The following is a 21,654-nucleotide window of genomic DNA, read 5'->3' as shown; positions in this document are numbered from 1 at the left end:
GGGTGCTCAAAGCGAAGCGTCTCCTTTCTTGGAACGCGGCCGCTCGCGAACGCGCCGGCAGGTATACGGGTGTCCCCCCACCCGCGGTACTGATTCGCACACGTGCTGGCACGGATGTCTATTTGTGTTTGTTTTTATTTTGTGGTGGAGAGAGTGCTCTACTTTACGGCAGCTGGAGGGCTGGCCAGGCTCTTGAAGAACCAATCATGTTGAGAGCACAATATGATTGGAAGCTACGAAATGTGGGCCGGGCCTTTAGGGCTTTAAAACCGGGCCCCGGAGCTGGAAGCAGGGTTCTGCGCTAAGGTTCGATGCTCTGCATCGTCGGCTACGCCGAGTAGGGGCCTCCCCTAGTATTAGCCAGTTCCACCCTTTTTGTTGTTTGGTTTGTCCTTTTTGCTGCTTAATGTCTCGAGTACCTAAACTTGTATATGCAATGTAAATAGCTGTATATAAATCTTCAGTTGTTGCCTTTTTTATCCCTGTGTCTTCAAGTCCAAGTTGGAACAAACCGTCTCTGGCGGTGCACCTCTGGTGCAAAGAAGAAGAACCTGATCTTTACTATGGTCATGAATATTCCTAGTATTTCAGGTTAAGCGTGGGCGTAAGGAGTCGCTGGAGCTGAAATTAAACTTTGGTAACGTGGTAGTTCCGCCCCATGGAAAGAAGTAGGTTGACAACGTTAAGTAAGGTCCGCTTTGAAGAACTTTAACGGTATGTTTACTGCAGACGTGTGTTGCAGGCTAGAGAGTTAACGGATAAAACGATGTCAAACATGGAGATAAGAGAGTAGGACATGCGGCTGGAAATTTAGAAGCCGTTCAAAGAAGGCAACCGAACACCTATACTGCACTAATGTACAGTCCTTGTGATCCTATGAGATATCTATAAATATGATTTAAGTACGGAGCAACTGAAGCAATACCATCAATGCGCAAAGCTCGCTTAAACATTTATTTGCCAGAATAGGATCTACGTATTTACAGAAGCCTACAAAACAAATCTTCGCTTCAGCATATGTTCCTAACTAAACACTTCATCTGTCTAAGGAGGATCAGGAGAACAACATTAAGAGCAGATAGCTTTGTCCATTTAATAGCGCTTAACCAAAGCGTTCATAGAGCTTCTGTCGGGTACTCAGTTAAGAAGCATCGAAAACCTCATAAGTCACAGCCACTAGAACGAGATCAACTATAACGCATTACTTATTGCCGAAAGTTAAAAGAAAAGTGAGTTGTGGTAATCATGCATGATCCCGTTATGTGCAACACGAGCTCTTAGTTACTCCACTACGAAGTCGCTTAATTCCTAGATATATTTAATTAGCCTGAACTAGGCTAATACACTCACCTCTTCTTCAGCCAATGCCAGAAATACCACGGGCGGTATGAATCTACACGACTCAGTAATGTCTTGGCTCCTGAGTGTGTGTGAACAGGGCAGCACTCACCGGAAATGTTGCGCAACGCGTGCCAGCCTGAAGGGCGGCGGCCCCAGGACCAGTGACAGCGCGGTGAAGAACGGCCGTCCCGCCGCGAATGTAGTCATCAGGCACGAGATTTGCTGCGAGCGAGGAAAGACCTCAGGTGAGGAGCCTGCGCACAAAGCTCCGACACTTAGCTGAGGATTACCGAGGCAGAAATTGTTCTATCCTTCCCAATACAGTTCGACTCCTTGCGCCGAACGCGTTGTGCTCATCTTTTGCTGAGAAGGTCATGTGATGCGGTGACAGCGAACTTGGCGTAGAATAAAAAACAGCTCACTACAGCCGACCAGGAAATATTAAAGGTCCAGGGATCCTGAACCCTCAGGAGTCTTCGGCAGTTATCCCAACTCGACGTACGCACCGGTAGCAACAATTTTATGCATATGCTACTCAGTATTATTGACGCCGTTAATAATAGTGAGTATTTCTTCCTATAAATGCTACCTGCATCCAAACCGTCGCCCTAAAAAGCGCAACTGTTTCTCCTTTGAGCAAACAGCAAGCTCTGCACAAAGACCATAACTTCCTTATTTTTGACACCCATGGAAATCTGTGCAGTGAGTGATCGGTTCAACACCTTCGCTGGCTGATTACCTTTCTTTATCTTTCTTACGCCTTTGACACAGTGCGAGCTTAAATTGACAAAGATCAAACTAGAAGCTGCGACAAGAAGAGATAACAAAAAAAACACCAACAGCCTCTTTAACCTTACCGTCGTCTCAACAAGAAATATAGTGAGAAGAACTAGTCATATTTCCCAATCGCTGCCCGCCTCCTAATGAGAGAAGCGATGAAACCCAGACATGATATTTGAAGTGGATTTCAGAGCGAATTGGCGCTGGAAAAAGAGAACATACGCATGTATTTTATTCTGCCGCAAAATCATCTCCACCGAGACCCGTAGCCTATACTCGGCTCCAGGAAATATCCTCTAACGTTCCAAGTCATGCTTGCTGGCGGCATTAATTCATTGACTGGATTTGACTTCAGGTAAGAGCGCATTATTTGCAAAATTACGCCCAAATGGGAGTAAATGGCTTCTCCTCTACCGCGCGCCCACAAGAAGGTTTTATTTACGGCATCCATATGAAACTGGCTATGTAGATGATGATGGGACAGAAACGTGGAGGCTAACAAAGAGGGTTCAGCTGAAGTTAAGGGCAACGCAGAGAGCTATGGAAAGAAAAATGATAGGTGTAACGTTAAGAGATCGGAAGCGGGCGGAGTGGGTGAGGGAACAAGCGCGGGTTAATGACACCCTAGTCGAAATCAAGAGGAACTGTGCTTGGGCAGGGCATGTAATGCGAAGGCAAGATAACCGCTGGTACTTAAGGGTAACGGAGTGGACTCCAAGAGAGGGCAAGCGTAGCAGGGGGCGGCAGAAAGTTAGGTAGGCGGATGAGATTAAGGAATTTGCTGGAATACGGTAGCCGTAGCTGGCAAAGGACAGGGTTAATGGAGAGCATGGGAGAGGCCTTTTCTCTTCAGTGGGCGTAGTCAGGCTGATGATGATGATGAGATACAGAGAGGGGTGGAGAAGGCAGGGATGTTAACCAGAAAGGTTTCCGGTTGGCTGTCTACACTGGGGAAGGGAGTGAGGGGTTGTCTATGTACTTCCCCGTTGAATGAAGGCTTTATGGCTGCATGAACTATCAAAATTTTTACTCCCCCCAGGGAAGGAACACAAACATGGCGCCACATTTACGCATCCGTATTCTAGGCCTATTATTAACGCTGTACCAGCAGTGGAAACGGCTGCGCGAGAAGCCGGTGAACAGCTTGGGCCACTGGGCTGGTCGGACGTCACGGGTTCTTTTTACCGTCTTCGAGCGTGGCGGTGGCATAGGCGGAAGCGACGAGTCGCTGTTTCTCACCTGCTGGTGCTTAGCGAGCTGGTTTGGCCGCCTATTATCGTGTGTGCGAAGCGGTTACCTTACGAGCTCTATTTAACGTGTGGAGCTAAAACAACGATTCAGAACAGTTTTCATGGTCATGCTCCACGCTACAGTTGACTGAAACAAAGAGAAAGATAAACTGAAAATGAGAACTCCGAGAGAAGTAATCTTAGAAGTAGTGTTCCTTGACAATGTTTGCTTTCACCTTGATGTCTTTAAAGCTTAATATAACTGAGGACCAATGTAGCCTCCTGGGCTTTATCAAGAGGTCGGCGTCGATGCTCTCTTCAATCACAGTTTCATGAACATGCAACAAGCTATACACTCGACTGCAACACACCGCGTGAACAACACCAAGAGCTTCACTGAGAATGAAGATTAAGCGGGAGCTGTAGTAAAGTGGCGGCGTGCAGAAAAGACGACCAAGTCTCGCAAAAGAGCGTTGGAGTAGGCAGAGGAATAGGTCAGTGCAGGTTAGTGGAGCGTAAAACTGTGATAATGTGACCTCTTCTACTGCGCTAGGCGGCCGTGAAGTAGCAGAAGCGAGCCACGAGTCAGCTATTATGGCAACGACGGGAGTGGCGCTGACTGCCATTATCATGCGGCCCACCGGAAGTTGTTGCTGTTAGTGGCTATTTATTGGTAATAATAAAATAAAAAAATAAGAAACAGATGTTGCTAGCCGCGGCATCTGCCATCGAAGTCTGAAGCACCTGAGCTGCGGCTAGCAAGAATAAAAGACCTGGGAGTAATAGAAGAAAGGATAGAGGTAGGACGGCAGTATACACTATTTACAAATACAGGGAATTGAAATGAAAAATAAATGTTGGGTGCTGGAAGCAAATGAGGAGTACGGTGGCGGTGTAGATGGCTCAGAATTGCATTGTTATTACTTCATTTGAGATATCGAGAGCGTCGAGACCAAGAAACTCCAATTCGGCATGGGAATTAAAAAGATAAAAATTCTCCTTTATGATTAATTTATTGAATAGAGAAGGAAGTAAAATAGGGCATTAATCTGTTTTTGCGTCTTATTGCTCAGTAAACATTTCCACACATGGAATTTAAAGGGCCCCGCCCACCACTGAACTCCAAGCGGGGTTGAATATTGTTTACAGTGCATTAGAGAGATTATCTGTCAAGTTGGTGCAGTGAACACACGGCCATGGGCACATGGTGAAAACTATTATTCGGCGACAAAGAAGCAGAGGACAGTGTAGGCGCAAGGCCGATTCCCTACCTTCAGATTCTCCAGCATGGTTACCCCATCTTCAATGTGGAGATTATAGGCTGGAGTATCCAGGTAACCAAAGAGAGAAATGCCACGCTCCCAGAGATCCCGAATCTTGACGCCCGCTTGCGAAATTAGCGCTTCTTTCGTTTCTAGGCGTTTGCTGGAAAATAAATAAGAAATGCGCATCAAATCTAACTGAAACAGTTGTATACACTGCATAATGCTGTGGAAAAAACTTAATTACAAATCGGCATTCTTCCTGCAGATCATTGAAGGGCACTACGATGTCTCTGCACTTTAAAGGTCCCTGCGGGCCAAAATTTCCCAAGGCCTCCACTATGGCACCTCATTCTCTCCATCTTTCACTGCCTCATTACTGCCTTCCCTTGACCCGCTGCGGTGGCTCAGTGGTTAGGGCGCTCGGCTACTGAACTGGAGTGCCAGGGTTCGAACCCGATCACGGCGGCCGCGTTTGGATGGAGGCAAAATGAAAAAGGCGCCCGAGTGCTGTGCGATGTCAGTGCACGTTAGAGATCCTTAGGTGGAGAAAATTATTCCGGAACCCTCCGCTAGGGCACTTCCTTCCTTCCTTCCTTCCTTCCTTCCTTCCTTCTTTATTTCTTTCTTCCTTTCTTTCTTCCTTTCTTTCTTTCTTCCTTTCTTTCTTTCTTTCTTTCTTCCTTTCTTTCGTTCTTTCTTTCTTTCTTACTTTCTTTCACTTCCAACTCCCTTTCTTCGCTTACGGCATGGTGACTTGCCTAGGCAGAAGCGAAGTAGTTACTGCGCTCTTTCTTTCCTCAAAACCAATGTTCTCCGAGCACTACAGAAATACGGGTGCCGCATGTATCAGCCTAGAAATATTAATTTCAGAAAAATATTTTCATGAATTTTACTTAAGTTGTAAAGCTGATAGTCGCCCGCTGCATTGCTGTTTACTTTGCACGTTTCATCTTTCATCTGCCAAGAAACCTCCGAACCTTTAGGTGAACGTGAATGAACCGTCCACCGGTGGGGCCAAATATAGATTAGGAGCCAAATTAAAGAACGAACTGACTTTCTCTTTCCAGTAATTGTGTTTGTCAACGTAGGGGCACCATTTTGATACGCGAAACGCTTTCTCTGGTTTTATAAAATCTGCGACGGCATGCCTGTTCACACTGGCAATCGTCCCCTAGAGCTGTATACATAGACAGTATACAGCTCTAGGGGACGATTTCCAGTGTGAACAGGCATGCCGTCGCAGATTTTAGAAAACCATCAACTCCAGTGGCCACATGCTCCCCGCGAAATAATTAAGTTATCGAGTTCGCTGTCGGCGCAAGGTGCATGTGTACCAGTGTGTTTGGAAGCGGAATGGGCGTCGTTCTCACGTTTTCTTAAGGACAGATGAAAACTTTGGGAATCATCTTTAGGCACTTTCTCCGCATCATTATAAGAGAAAGCGTTTCGCGTATCAAAATGGTGCCCCTACGTTGACAAACACAATTACTGGAAAGAGAAAGTCAGTTCGTTCTTTAATTTGGCTCCTAATCTATATTTGGCCCCACCGGTGGACGTTTCATTCACGTTCACCTAAAGGTTCGGAGGTTTCTTGGCAGATGAAAGATGAAACGTGCAAAGTAAACAGCAATGCAGCGGGCGACTATCAGCTTTACAACTTAAGTAAAATTCATGAAAATATTTTTCTGAAATTAATATTTCTAGGCTGATACATGCGGCACCCGTATTTCTGTAGTGCTCGGAGAACATTGGTTTTGAGGAAAGAAAGAGCGCAGTAACTACTTCGCTTCTGCCTAGGCAAGTCACCCATGCCGTAAGCGAAGAAAGGGGGTTGGAAGTGAAAGAAAGAAAGAAAGAAAGAAAGAAGGAAAGAAAGGAAGAAAGAAGGAAAGGAAGAAAGAAGGAAAGGAAGAAAGAAAGAAGGAAAGAAAGAAAGAAAGAAAGAAAGAAAGAAAGAAAGAAAGAAAGAAAGAAAGAAAGAAAGAAAGAAAGAAAGAAAGAAAGAAAGAAAAAAATGAACCAATACTTATATCAAAATAATCTAGTATCTCAGGAATAACGACAGCTGAAAGAACCACCTTTGGAATGAATGCGTTAATCCTGCACAGTCTTCGGGAGTTTGGTCACTTATAAAATAGATACTTCTGTTTTATGGGATCATAAGGTTACCGCTTAGCGAAAAGTAATGGGTTTGGAATATACGGCGGGATATTTACATTGCATTTGAAACAGATTATGCATTCATGAATGCACTAAAAATATGCCGGAAATATGTTCATAAAATTTCATGCTTGGTACTCGAAATATATTCTTAAAATTTTCCAGAAATACCTAACTTCAAGCACGCTTCGAAGAGGTTTCAAATACACGAAAAAATATGTATGCGGTTTCAGTATCTTGTCAGTGTATTAAAAGTGTACTTTTGTAAATATGAACTTACTTCGTCCGAAGTATACTTGAATTCTAACAAACGGGCAGACCTTACTTGCAGCGCACTTCTAGCGGCCGTACAACATATCTAGTGCTCAAAATCGCGTTTCGGGAAAAGTCATTTGCATGTTGGCAACGTATTTAAAGTGTTTTTTGGTAAATACTTAATTATTTCATCCAAAATAAGCTTCAGTTTTAACAAATAGGCAGCCCGCGTAAACATATCTTCAGCCCACTTCAAGCGGCCGTTGAACAATCTACTGCTCGAATTCACACTTGGGGGGTAGTGAGAACTCTCTCTTTTTTCACTGACGGAAATGAAGATTCTCGGCCACTGGCCGCGGCGGTCGTCGGCGGAGAAGGCCTCAAAGGCACTGCTCCGCTTCTTGAGAACTTCTGCCCTGCACGACAGGCTGTGACTTTAACGAACAGTGATGTTTTAGAGTGACTTCAATTTTCTGCTACTCTCCTTTCTCTTTCTTTTTTTTATCCCCTCACCCCCTTCCCTCGTATAGGGTAGCAAACCGGTTATTCTTTATTCTTTCGGTTAACCTCCCTGCATTTCCTCTTCTACCTTCTTCTTTCTTTCTTTATTTTCACATCACATATACAAAACGTTTGCAAAAACTGCTGGGCCAATAGCCGAAGCTAGTATAGGCCCAATGTACACATTTGTTATTACAGCAACAGAATATACCAATATGAAACTGAAATATGAAAGCACAGGGCCTAGGACTGACCCCTGGGGCATTCCAGCACAGACAGGTTGTCGAGTGATTTTAAGTGTTTTAGGTGGACAAATTGTTTTCTGTTAGTAAGGTAGCTTGTAAAGAAATCAAGAGTGGAATTCCTAAAACCATAGTGCTCCAGCTTCTGACTTAAAATGTTATGATTGACAGTGTCAAATGCTTTCTTTAAGTCTAGGAACAAGGCTACGGATATTTCATTATTATGCAAAGATTAACATAACTCTTGAGACAATGCCATTACTGCTGCAGATGTGGACCTGTTATTCCTGAAGCCATGCTGACAGTGAGATAAGATTCCAGTTTTCTCCAAGTAGTCGTTTAATTGCTTGGCGATAAGTTTTTCGAACACAGTGTTAATGATGCTCAAAACCGAGATTGGACGGTAACTGCCTGGATCATTACTATCCCCTTGTTTGTAAACTGGTATAACTCTAGCGATCTTCAAAAAATTTAGATAAATACCTCCTCCTCCTCTCTTTTTTTGTCGTCGATTCGTTTGTGGTAACTGCTAGCAAGAAGACAATCGCCACTTATTTACGATAAGTGTGCAGAATATGAGGAGGGTGCCTTGGGCACCTCCTGGCTCGAACATGCCAGCGAAAAGGACCCTGACTGACAAAGCCGACAGCCCCCAATAGACGCCCATGTATTTTTTGGTTGACGGTTCGACTCCTAACCGATGCCTGACGCAAGTTATCATTAGAATTTCGGTTCTAGATCGCCCCCAGATTCGAACGCGACCAGTCCGGTGCTTGTGCGATAATGAACGGGCCCACAGTCTTTGCGCAAAAAACGCCTCACATGTCCCGTAATGTGTCGTTTCTCCGAGGCTATACAGTATAAGGCAAGCCAAGTAACACGTATGTAGGAGTGCCCCCTGTTTGCTGACGTCACTTTCTATCAGAATTTGCTCTCTTCGACATCTCTTCTTTTCAAGTTCCGTCTCGTGGCCTTTCAATGTCATGTACTTCTTAATGTGTTGACAACTTAGCGCTGTGTCAGGGATGGGCCCCTTAAGCTTATCGCTTATAGCCGGGTGCGCCTTTAGTTCTGCCGTTGACAATATTAAATAGCCTCATCCGGTAAACACGACTGGTAGGCCAGTCTTTTTTAAGCCAAAGCGATGATATTTCTAATGCCATAATGTATAATTCTAGTGCACGTTTAATGAAATGTATTTAACGCATATGGTTGTGATATTTTTAATGTAGAATCAATATACCAAGCGGGAAAAAGCTTTATTTTTGACGCATTTGTTGGAACCTTCAAAATATTATTCCTAGCATACTTAGATATCATTCGTATTGGACTTTTAAAGAACTGATCAGGAATCCAGTGTTAACAAGTACTCGTCTGAAGTGCCACTTAGAATGACAAAAGATTTGCAGGACATGAGCTAAGACATTTTTTCTCAGAGTGGTTCCCAAACGCGCAATCACGTGACCGAGCTTCAAGTGCTAATAGAGAAAATCAAAAGGCGGAAGAAGCACTCACTGGTAATCAAAGCTGACTCCGTATTTCGTCTTGAACTGCCCGGTGGATGCTGAAAGGAAGTGCACGAAATCCTCCTTGTACGTCGTCAACGTCGACCCGCCTTCGCTCTCGAAGGAAGTGTAGAAGACGTAGTCGCAGAGTCCGTCCTCCGGGATCGGAGTGTTGGCGGAGAAGTTGGAGCCGAACACGCAGATCAGGGGCGACTCGATTGGTCTCGCTGAAAGAGCAGTGGGTGTGGAAACGCCAAGGAAAAACAAAAAAAAAACAGTGAGTACAAGAATCATGTGAACACGAAGAGGGCGACAGTAAATGCTGAAAGCCGCCAATATTATTATTTTAAACGTAGGCAATGTCTCACTGTGAACTAGTGAGAGATCATTTTTTTGCATTAGCGGTGTAGGTGAGGCTCCCTCTATCAGCCATAACTTACACACTGTGGAAACTACAGAACGGCTGTGTACCTGGAAGCCTGAGTAGATGCCGTTCGCCTAATCGAATAACTTTCTCTTAGCCGAGCAATCGCCGCACTAAATTCCCATTAGTAAGGTGTTTTAATCTCTACGCTTAATACTAATGAATGCTCTCAAGTAGACATCCTAATACAAAGGCTAGAAAGTTTTCTACCAATTGTAAATAATCAGTGGAAAACTGTTTTCTATAAAAAGGAACAAAAATGCAGTGTTTCTCTTGATAGTTTATTAAGCAAATGAAGAAATCAAATTGCTAGCCTTACTCCAATCCCGGATGAAAATGCTGCCAGCCCCTTACTATACTGTCCGTCAAAATCAGACTTTCCAGATATATCTAAAATCTGCGCGGGTCATAGTCGCGGCAAACCTGTGCCTATTTTTTACAGGCATCAGCTCATAACAGGAAGTAGGTACTGGTTTTGAAAGTATAATTTGATTGAGCAGGCGTTACTTAACACAAAGAATAAGATATTCAACGTAGAAGCTGAATAAGGCATGGTTCGTTTGTTTTGTTATACGAATAAAAGCACTTGGATCTGTTCATAAGAACCCATTGCTTGGGTTGTCATAAAGAATGGCGTTCCAAGCGAATTCGTAAAACTTAGTAATTCCCCATTTCACCAACTCTGTAGTAGAACATCGCCGAATGAAACGAGTAACGAGGCAACATGAAACAGGATAAATTAATAGAAGTTCAAAAGGGTGGAAAATTGGGCGAGTTGGTACGAATTGTCACTCTGTCTCTGTCCCTGTCCTTGTGGTGCCACAGCAGTATTAATACAAGTTGTTTCCCAGAGCTCTATATGAGGACCATTCGTAACCTTGTTGAATAGCAGCTATGATAAATTTCCGCTAGTGCGAAATAAGTACACAAGCGGCAGGCATCAATCTTATTTACGTGTAAAGAATTCAGAACAATGTTTTGCAAAAAACGCAGAAAATCTTAAAGAAAATTATGTTCGTTGCAGTTTCTCATCCCAACATTTAGCAATATGATATTCATGAACTGTGATTAAAAGCATCTAACATAGGTCGAACATGCAAACCCTGTTATTAAAAAGCTGCAGCGCTGTCGGGCGCCTCAATAAGAAAAATTCTGAAATAAACATTGCAAACAAATTTATATGGCTAACTATAACTGGCATCAGTCTTGCAGTAGTACTAATCCAGTTTTGACACTTTAAAAATGGAACCATACTGCGAATTTTTTGATGTTAAGGGGTGGGTTTATTATTTGTCCAATTATGTGATATGAAAAGCGGGACACCTCGATTTCAAAACGTAACTGTGCTAGCGCATTGATTACGCGCACGCACATTGAACGCGCTCCCTATTTTGGCTCTCAAAAAGCATTTAATTTTTTCTCCCCGAATTAACGCACCTTTTTAGGGGCGCAGTCTTCTAATGGTGATAGCGAATCCTTGCTGGTGCTCCCTTTACAAAGCCCAAACAACAACGGAATGCTGTCAGGTGCATAATGTTGGATATCAAGAGTACTACGCCTTAGACTACGGAACGAACCGGCAATAAGAATGTTCCGCGAGGAATCCCAGAACTAGTAAAAATTATTCCTTGTTCACAATATGCTTTTATATTCGATATGCCGTATTCAACATCGTGGCAACTTTCTATGGTAGAGTTTCGCGCTTAAAGCTGTAAGTTGGAGTTAAGATGAAAGTTTTATTGAGAAGATGGGTAGTACGGAATGTATTATATATTCCACCCGTCTACTTTCTGCACTGTTTTTACCGCTTCAAATTTTTTTCTTAATACATTACTACATGGTATGCAAACGCCCTCGAAAGTTTCAGACAATGTTTTGGGGATAAAGTGACTTCATTGCTCAAAGAAGAACGGTAATAAATAAAACATGCGAATTTGACAAGGAAAGCAAGAACAAAATAAAATTATGGTACACCGACCATCAGAAACTTACAAAGTTATGAACTGAACAACACGAAGTGCAAGAAAAATGATCTGACAAACCAATATCGTTGCTTACCTTGCGAAGTGGGAGTTATTTGACCGGTGACAGGTGGAGGGATAGAAGTAGGTGGTACAGGCTTTGAAGGATTAACACCTGCATTTACAAAGAGAGAATATGGATATAACCACCGCATGTGCAAATCACGCCTGTGCCTATCACGCCTGGGAATATACATAGAGTTTCAAGTGACTTGAGCTAAGACTAAAAAAAAGTAATGCGACACAGAGGAGTGAAACCTAATGACGTATTGTTTGCCATCGTGCAGTGCAACTCAGACTATTTCTGGAATCCACCTATATATGCAATTAGCTCAGATTCCTACTTGCCTAGCTAATTCCTGTGTGTTGCAGACTGGGTTCAGAAATAACCTATGCAGTTTTTTTTAAAGCAGTGTACATTTTTAATGTTTTTTTTTCTGGCATCTATGCAAATCGAAAGACGAAAAAAAGCCGCTCGACTTCACTTTACCGCTGCAGTAATTTCGCGGTCCCAGGGGGCCTTCCTGTGGACGAAGCGTGCACGTTAACCGCGCCATAATGAGCGGACGCCACTCACAACGAGTGGCCGCCCGAAGAAAATAATAAAAAAAGGTGACTTGATCTAAATGAACACGCTTCTCTTTTCTTTTTGTTTGTGTGATGGTCGAATAAAAGCTTCGTCTCAGTTCTTTTTCCCTGGCCAGCCTATCACTTATAAGAGAAGGTGGCACGCGCTTTGCATGTTCAGGACGAAGCCGATGGAACACTTTCAGGCCAAACCTTGTACACTTCGCTCTCAAAACATCGTAGAGCGGTGTAGAGTACGGTAGCGAAAAAGCGCATTCTCGTGTGTGTGTGTTTTTAAATATTTTACAGGCTTTCTGTCCAGAAAAAGTGACTACAAAGGAGGTACGTTGGTACAAAAAAAATTGACAGACAATTACGATACTCGAAAATGCGAAATTTGAGCTGCTAGCAATGCTCCGGGATCTTCCAGTTGTCTGTTACTCCGCTCCAGCCGTGGCAGGTGGCACTTCGCTCTCCTACTACACGCCACGTTTGTCAGCTGGCGTGTTGTTACGCCGAAGCTGACGCCGGCGAGTAGTACGCGGAATCCTCGGAGGGGTGCGTAAGAGCTGTGCTCTAAAACGAGGGTGTGACTAAATGAAACTTGCTAACTTCGCATATTAATATTTGTTAATTACATGATCAGGCTGAACAAACAGAATGCGACGAGTTTCGCCGCATGATGGCGAACAGTACGTGATTAGTTTCACGCGCCTGCAGCGTTCCCCTACTTCTAAGCCTAGGCTCAAGTTACACAAAATACTCTGCATGTTAACTCGGGTAGATTGAAAATGAAAAGGTTTATGGTTTATTGGGAACTTTAAACGAACGGCATACAAAGCTTCGCAGACACGCAATGAACACGGCGAGCTGAACAGCAACGCCTTCGCAGAGCACGTCAGAGACAGACGGGAGGATCCTGCTCTCAGTATAGAGGTGGACGCAAAGAAATGTGTGTCGTGTGTCGTGGAATGAAAAGGGTAATAATCAAAGCCTTATGCTATTCATTTCCGTCAGATCAGCGAATTTTCGGTTTGTGTTCCAACAAGTCGTGTTCCATCAAGGAACACGCCGTAACATGATCCCGAAAGCTAAAAACGATAAAAGGTACTAAAAGGTGAAATGCCAAGAATCAACACGGCAAAAGTAAAAAGCTAAAAGGACGAACGAAGCTTAAAGCCGAGTTTAATGTAGAGAGCCACTGATGGAAGTGCACAAAAGTGATGAAAGTGTCAAATACTATAGACATGGTGGGAGGGCTGCACGGCTAATGGCTCGAATTTTGTGTAAGATAGACAAGTTATTTGTCTGGAAGTGAAAAAGAGGGCTTGCTTATGCACTTATCCTTCAACGTTATAATTTTGACGGCCTCAATGATTTCACGGGGCTTCGTTTTTCGATTCCACGCTATTCCTCGGTATCAGTTCCGCAGTGCTGCCTAATTGCTGGTGGTGGTGCGGGGTGTCAGAAATCATAGCACTGCATTGCTGACCGATAAAAATGTCTTATTAATGGGAGAGAAACAAGATGGCCGTGCCAGTTTGTTTTTAGCAGCCTATGTGTCGTGACTTGAGGGAGGGAGCACTTAAGGAAGAAGCGGGGGTTTGGTGTTACATGAATAAAAAGGGCAACGATCGCTTACCGGTCTCTTCCATGCTTATTACACGGCAGTGCAGTGTATGACAGCATAACTCATAATTGATACATTATTATGCTTGATATTTGTTTCTTTTCCCGCTTTTTTAACGTCAGAGTTAAAGTGCTCGGAGTAATTTGCACCCAACCCCGTACTCTAATCTCTTCCATTTTCGTCTTTTTGCCTGTGTGTGTGCGTGCCATGCTCTCAGACATACAGTTTTCGAAGGCAGCGGGAGCGGTGAATTGCTCTTTCATGAAGTCCACGGTGCTCCTGAGGCTTGCGAGTCGGAAGAAGCTGCCGTTCCCGCACTCGCCGAGGGCGTCCGCGCCTTCCATGTTGTAGACGGCCACGCCGTATTCGTAGTCGGTCATGTCTCGCTTGCAGCTGCAAAGCTGTGACATGAACAAATAATGCGAATATCTTTAGACAAACGGAGCTTTTCTAGTTAATGTCCGGCGCTACTTTTTGTGGCAAGGAGTGTTTCTCCATAAATTTCCGCTACGGATGTATTTCAAATGCACCATATTTATTTATTTATGCAGTCTACCTGCATCGGCCGAAGGCATTACTGTTGTGGGGTTAAGTACATCAAAAGCACAGAAATAATTCAACACAACGAATGAGAACATAGCAAGCAAAAAACAAAGAAGCATTAACAGCCCTAGTCACGCAAATAGACAGATCTTAACAAACTAGATTTATTCTACATGTTTCTATGCATTACGCGTTCGCACAACCAACTACAAGAGCAGTGAATATCAAATTTTCTACCGCAGCCTGTAAATTCGGACTTGTAAAAAATTTAATCGGCAACGTAATCAAAAAAATTATTGTGGTCAGAAAAAAATGAGTATTTCGGCATATTAATTTGGCAGTAATGATTTTTAATTTTCATGCTATTGTCCCTCCTCCTTGAAACAATAACGATTTAGATTAGACATCATCGCTTTTACAGCCGTCTAAGTTGCTAAGAAATCTTGCATATCTGGCAAACGAGCGGAATCATTTGGAACTGGACTATAGTTTGAGTGGTCACTGACGAATACAGAACGAAAGTATGCATTAAAAATTTCCGCTTTATTCAAATGGTCTCCTACTATTTCATTATTGTACACGAGAGATGGAGTTCCAATGTTATCTTTCTCGGTATTTTTAGTATGCTTCCTTAACTCTTTCAGGTTAACCCGTATCTTTTCTGCGAAAGAGGATAATTATGTGCATTTAGCACTTTTGAGTTGTTTCTTAATAGACCTGCCAATATATTTAGCCTAGTAAACAAAGACTGGCTTTTTGTTGCACAATATTTTTTTTTATATAACTCGGCCTTTCTTCAAATAGACGTGCGCCATTCCCTTGGTATCCGCGGATTGTCAGCGCGCCGTTTACCTGGCACAGTCTTGGAAGGTACGTAGGCTGTGACCAAATAGAAAAAATTTTCCTTAAGCTCACCAGCCCTCTAAGCGACATGTTTCGCCATGAGTGAGAAACAAGGGGAAATAGGCAACTAGCACATTTTTTATAGCATCGTATTCTCCTCATTCGTGCAACAATACTAGTCTAGAACACCGACAATGAAGTGCCGATTTTTTACAGAAGCAGTGGCAGTAAAGCTTCATGGTGACTTATTGATACTATCTTTTCCTTTTACAATTCTTTGTTGCATATCAAGGAAAGCATGCATAAACCTAGAGCCCATCCTCCAATATCGCTTCATGTTGCTTCGTAACGCCGCACAAGTATCGAGACAAAGCGGAGAAACAATCTCACAGGGGAACGCACCACGTTTCTCAAAATCATGATTCCAAAATATGCTCCATGAGCAAGCGCGGATATGAGATCTGAGATTTTCTATAGGCGTTTTTCTCCTCCTATTTAACAGGCTCACGCCCGGGTGGCTCATACCTGCTATTCGTATTTTCCGCGCACATCAGCCCGTGGTCGTACTATTTCAGACTGAGTATGCGTGCAACTAGTTTTTTACTTCGTCTTATTTTCACCGTGGCCTTTTTTTAAACGGTAACCTAAAGAGCATAATGAAATCGATGAAGTCGAGGCCGCTCACCTTGTACCGGAGAGAAGCGGGGTCGTTGTAGGCGAAAGAGCGCTCACGTTGCTTGTTGTACACAAGTGTGGCATGATGCTTCTCGTCGTAATACCACTTGAAACTCTTGTCTTTGCAGACCTGCACCAAGCAAGGTGAATGCCTCCGTTTATATTAATGAATCTCCTTACTGAAACAATTCAGTTGTGCCTCAATGAATTCGTAAGCGACCCGAAGACTTATAACAGGAAACACTTTGCTGCTTTTGTTTCATGAAAAATTACCCCTATGGAGGGAAAGCATTGTACCGGCACTCATAGGTCACCTCCTGAAGGCCAAACTGATTTTACAATGATTTCTCGGTAGAACTCCTTCTCTTATCGAACGGCTGAGTGACCGTCAGCCGCTTTCTCTGGTGCATTTCACGGCAGAGCAGATGTTCTACCAATAACGCATGCACAAAAGATAACTGAGCAGAACAGTGGAGACTTCGGTTGCACCGACACTCCCGCTAGGCACCGGCTGTCTGCCAGGTGCAGGCTGTTTATTAGGCCTTTGACTGCAGTTATTCATAAACCATGCTTGAGACGCAGTCTGGTACCGATTAGAGGCCAAGCTGTTTGCTTGAAGGCTGGCTAAAAAAGCTTTCCCACCCTGATGGAAAGTTTCTCAGAATACTTTTATTTACCTTACGCGAGCTCTGTGAAGCACTCAAATAGATTCGAGCCGACGTAATAGAATTTATACAAGAGTAGTGTGCTTACCGTACACAGCAAAAAATGCCCAGGTGTTTCAGGCACATAATAGCAAAGTGATAATAAATTTGTACACTGGATAATTTCATATGATTTGACACCTGCAAAAATGCTGCATAACAATTCAGTATTATTGAGATGAGGAAGTCTCTGGTACAAACAAGGCTTTTTGCATGTATCATGGCGCAGGTTTCTGTCTAAAAGCTAGAGGAATTTACGCCATCCTTCGCAGCTACCGAAACAGGGGTGCTTATATCGCCCTACGTAAGTGAACCTCTTATTAACCTGATTAATTTTTGTTGGCGTCAGGACAAACAACACGATATACGAGTAAGAAAGAATCCGCAAAAGAAAGCCAGCTTAGACTGTGCTTACAGCTTTGGAGGAGGAAGAATTTTGTTTCATATCTATAGAAGAAGCGACTCAAAAAGGGTTTACCACCGTTTTTTCATGAATTGCAATCCGCGGCATGTTAGGCAAACAGTTGTCAGCTTTAACCTTTTTCTCACGTGCAAGTATTGGTGCTTCATTTTTTTCCACATGTGGATGGTCGTGTTATTATTTCTGATATCGCCTACTGCACTTCGCTCGGTATGAAATACACTGCAGGATCCAGGTATTCCGCCAGCTGTCAGGTTGCTATTCTACAATTTTTTTTTCCGATGCGTCTGCAAGTGCTGGTCCATATCTCTTGCCCAATGCAAGCATGAAGCCCTATCGGGCAGAGCGCGCCGAAGATAAGCAGATCTATTTCTATGCGAGGGTGCCTTGGGGCGCTGAAGCAGCACGGCCATCAAAAAGCAGATTTCGAATATCGGGCGCCTTTTTCTGCAGTCGGTATAAAAAAGAAGCTGCGTAACTGTACGCTGTTGCACATATTTTCGGGGCCTGTTTTTCACGCTCGTTTGCAACTTTCGAACTGACGTTTTACCCGAAGCCATTGTTTAATAAGTTAGCTGGCCAGTCTTAATTAAGTAACTGTGTTGCAGAACAAAAACATACCGCAGACTACGCCATAGGCCTCTTCAACTGCACATAGTTTGTTTCACTCCCTTGGGACACTTCGTCTTTTCTAAACAAGTTTGTTGCATTCATTGTTCCCAACCAGTACAAAGAATTTGATGTGACTTTTATAATTTTTCGGAAAGCCCTCGGAAAGCCCTCTGAGTAGCCCTTCAAAAGTCTCTTCGCCTTACAGCACTCGAATCATGCCGTGTCACCTTCCTTGTGAGCCTACTTCCTACATTTTACCGCGACACAAAATAATAGCATAATTTCTTAAACGCTTCACTAAGAATGTGTTCCTGCCTGAATCATAAGACGCATAAGCGGCAGCACGTGATCTTTCAAGAACTCATCATTCCCTAACGCAACAGCATTCTGCAATTAAACGTCTGACATCACTTCTTACACTTAATTTGATTAAACAAAATTCCTCGCCGAGAAACTAAAAACAACCTTTTTAAAAAATAATTTTGACTGCGTCTGCGTGTGTCCTGTATCAGGTTTTATTCTTCTGATGTGTCAGTCCAGGCTCTAAAGTTCTGAATATCTTCAGTATCTTTTATATTTCTTCCGCAGTACGTCTGCGTAAAAGGATACGTTTCCCTTTTGCTTAATTCCTTTGGGCTCTTATTCAAACAATAGACGAAATTAAGTACGCGGATGGAGTTCGCATGCTAACAGACGAGTAATATCCCGCACAACGAGGTACAAAAATTGCGCCCAAACACCTGCAGCACCTTGAATAGTGGGCTAGCCGGGAATAAATTTTGGTTACTAATCGGGCCGGCGTTGTTCTCTGTTCTCACAAGAATGGCTACTGGGGGCAAAGACGAGAATAATAAAATACTTGACTCTGCGTGAAAACATTCTCAGGACAAGTTGCGTGGGAACTGTGGGGCCGATTTGATAAATAGAGCAAAGCGAGCGCACTTCAGCAGGCGCTCGAGCTTACGTCTGTTATTCGGCTAGGCACGTTCATTTGATGTCGTCGACTGTCGAACGGGTTATCTGGGGACAATACTGATCACTATGCTCCTAGTTTCGCATCATGATCTGCGCGACAAATTTTGCTAGGTTTGCACTATCCACGAACCCCCCCCCCCTCCCACCTCCCCACACACACATGCACTTGCATAGCTTTCTTGCCCTTCAGAATACACCTACTAAAGGATAAGAGAATCAGTTATTAGAATCCAGCTCACAGTGTACAGCCCCAACAAATAAGAAAAGATAGTACAGACGCCCACAGACTTAACACGAATGACGGAATGCGTGGCCTGGACTGCCGTCAGCGACATGAAGCGATAGTTATCGGGTGCGAGATAATGCTCCCGGGATGTTTGCGATGTCTGACGATAGGAGGTTCTAACCGCGGCAGCTTAGCGGGCAATTCCTGATTGCCGCTATAAGAAACTGGAAATAGCGTTACCGGGGCCGTGGAGGCCGAATCGGCGAGCAAAAAGCGCGTAAACGCCCCCGTGACGAGCGCGCTGTCCACGCGGCAATCAAGCACAAGCGGAAAAGCAGTAAAAGCGAGCTGCGCACCAGCTGTCGTCAGCCACCGCAAACATACCGAGAGCATTGTCTCGCACCAATGACTATCGCTTCGTGGCGCTGACGGCAGTCCAGGGCACGCTTTCCGTCATTCGTGTTAAGTCTGTGGGCGTCTGTACATCACATTATCCGTCCGGTTTGCAGGGAAGCTTGTATTTGTAGAAGCTAACCTGAAAGGTCTCACCTACGAAGTGCGACTTTCTTGAAGTAATTTAATCCCAGAGGATAGAATTTTTGTTCTTTACATGCCCTCACATGTTATGCGAGGTAATCGAAGCCCCTGCATCAAGGTTAAGAATGAAGGCGCGGCAGAAATAAAAGGGCATCGGAGCAGCAAGTTGATCACATAGGCAGCTGCAGCGGATTTCCAGAAAAAGAGGTGGCCCCTGCCCCACAGGGAAAGTTTACATTTCTACTTTCGCATGCGACATACAACCATATCCTGACATACGACACTGCCAGGAGTTCAGGCACAACTCCGGAGACTAGTCTGGGAGGGCCCACAGGAAAAGAAAGCAATCAAGTGGTCGAAAAATACTTGGAGAGTCCCATCCCACGGTAAATATCAGCAGCCGGCCAGGTACTAACGGAAAAAATCATACGCTGGTACATCGCTGACTCGAGACGTCCTGGCACAGTGATGTGCACATCATTCTGAGCCCAGGAACGACACGAGACAAGGAATAAACACTCCTACGGATATACGCTGTTCAGAGTGGTGAAATATCCACCAGTTTCTGGCAGAATTGCCCGCTCAGCGAGGATGTAAAGGCCAGAAGGCTGTACGCACCAGACACTAATCGAAGATAATTGATGCAAAACCAAATCGCGAAAAGAACGAAGACAAGAAGGAACACACAAGACAGGACGGAACAAATCTCAGCTTGAAAAAATCGATGCTATCTAGTCCGACCGCGTCACGAATACTCCTATTATTTTATGCATTCGCAACATACGTATTCTCAGCCAAGTGCGTTCATGTACGAAGTATACACTCAGATTTGTATGCATGTAAAGCGTACACAAGATGCGTGTAAAATGCCTAAAACATTCTGAAAGCGAGAATACAATTGAAATAATTTTCACCCTTCCATTTTTCTAACCTTGTAGTCTGATTTCGCGATGAGTGCTTAACGTCCTGGAATAAATGGTCGTTTTAATTCGGATGGAAAAGGTGCTGCGCACTGCAAAAATTTATTTGTTCGTCCCGGTAGAACGCTTGAAATTTTATTTCTGTCATTGCGTACTTACATATTCTTAGCAGTTTCACATTGATCTGATCGCATTCACCTTGATTAAACAGAAATTGGGTGACGCATTCTTCTACACTTATTTTTTCAATGTGACCAAGAACCCTAAATGTAAAAGTGCAAGCCAAAAGAAAACCACCAATAAAGAAAATAGGTCAAGTATCCTCCAACAATTACAGCGACTTGTACAAGCAGGAGCACGTTTTATTTGTATACCAACTCTTAACTTCGACACTCACCTCTACAACGCTAGAGAGCTGGTGCTCAAGCCCAGCGTCGTCGCATTCTGCGGTGATGCCGTAATTTCCGGGCTTGTCGACGACGTTGGGGTCCGGAAGAAAGGGCTTGTACCAGCGGCCGTACATCGTCACCGACACCGCCATGGTCGCATTGATGCCGGAAGTCCGGTAAAACCGCATCCTCTCATGAGCCAATTTCTGTGCAGGGAATAGAGCACAGTTTTACACCTATGGTTTATATAAAAAAAGGCTAAGGCTTTCACATTTACACAAGAACATATTCAACACAGCCAGGTTTTTCGAAGTCTGCGGCATTTAAAATATTTCCGCACATAGCCCCTTTTTCGAAATAAATTGGCTGAAGAACCGGTTCTGAATTGTACTTGCACTCGATATTCGTGTTTACCGCTAAGACTCATTCTGCTCTAACTATCCGAAGAAAAAGAAGCATGCAGCTGAAATTTTAGTTCACGCCATGCATAAATTTTCCTTTTTAGGTGATTTCAAAAGTTTTCACCTTCGCTAAGATACTTTTGCTGCCCTTTCATTCAGTATTATCGCAGTTTTCTTCTGCACGTACACTAACAGAAAAAAAATGCCGAGGGCCCTTAAGCCTACCTATGTGGTGGAATGCGAAAGCATGGCTGTGATCTTATTTTTTTTTTTCTGACTCATAGCGTGGAGTGTGGCACTTAGTCATTTCCAGTTACGACACACTACACCAGTACATCATTTTCGATTCCGACATACACCACCTCGACATTTCCGGCTACGACATACAACGACACTTTGACATCTCCGATTACGATTACTACACTGCGTCGTTTCTGGTTACGACATACTACACCCTTTTAGCATTCCAATCACGACACACTACGCCA

At 43.8% G+C, this 21,654-nt stretch overlaps 1 protein-coding gene across 1 annotated transcript in view; it reads right to left on the bottom strand.

Annotated features, from left to right (window-relative positions):
• The window catches only part of LOC149337333 (uncharacterized), a 64,224-nt gene extending 43,307 nt beyond the window's left edge, over positions 1-20,917 (bottom strand). Inside the window, exons 1-7 of the mRNA XM_089554395.1 lie at positions 20,774-20,917; positions 15,992-16,111; positions 14,144-14,321; positions 11,761-11,838; positions 9,289-9,505; positions 4,622-4,775; positions 1,451-1,563 (exon numbers count right to left, since the gene is read on the bottom strand). Of these exons, the coding sequence (XP_089410521.1) occupies positions 1,451-1,563; positions 4,622-4,775; positions 9,289-9,505; positions 11,761-11,838; positions 14,144-14,321; positions 15,992-16,111; positions 20,774-20,917 (1,004 nt within the window). The remainder of the gene's footprint in view (positions 1-1,450; positions 1,564-4,621; positions 4,776-9,288; positions 9,506-11,760; positions 11,839-14,143; positions 14,322-15,991; positions 16,112-20,773) is intronic.
• Between the last annotated feature and the right edge of the window lie 737 nt (positions 20,918-21,654).

Source organism: Amblyomma mixtum, chromosome 7 (assembly GCF_055824585.1).
Source record: "Amblyomma mixtum isolate Tamu chromosome 7, ASM5582458v1, whole genome shotgun sequence".
Lineage (NCBI taxonomy): Eukaryota > Metazoa > Arthropoda > Arachnida > Ixodida > Ixodidae > Amblyomma > Amblyomma mixtum.
The sequence above is the reverse complement of the archived record's forward strand: the minus strand, read 5'-3'. Positions and strand labels throughout refer to the sequence as shown.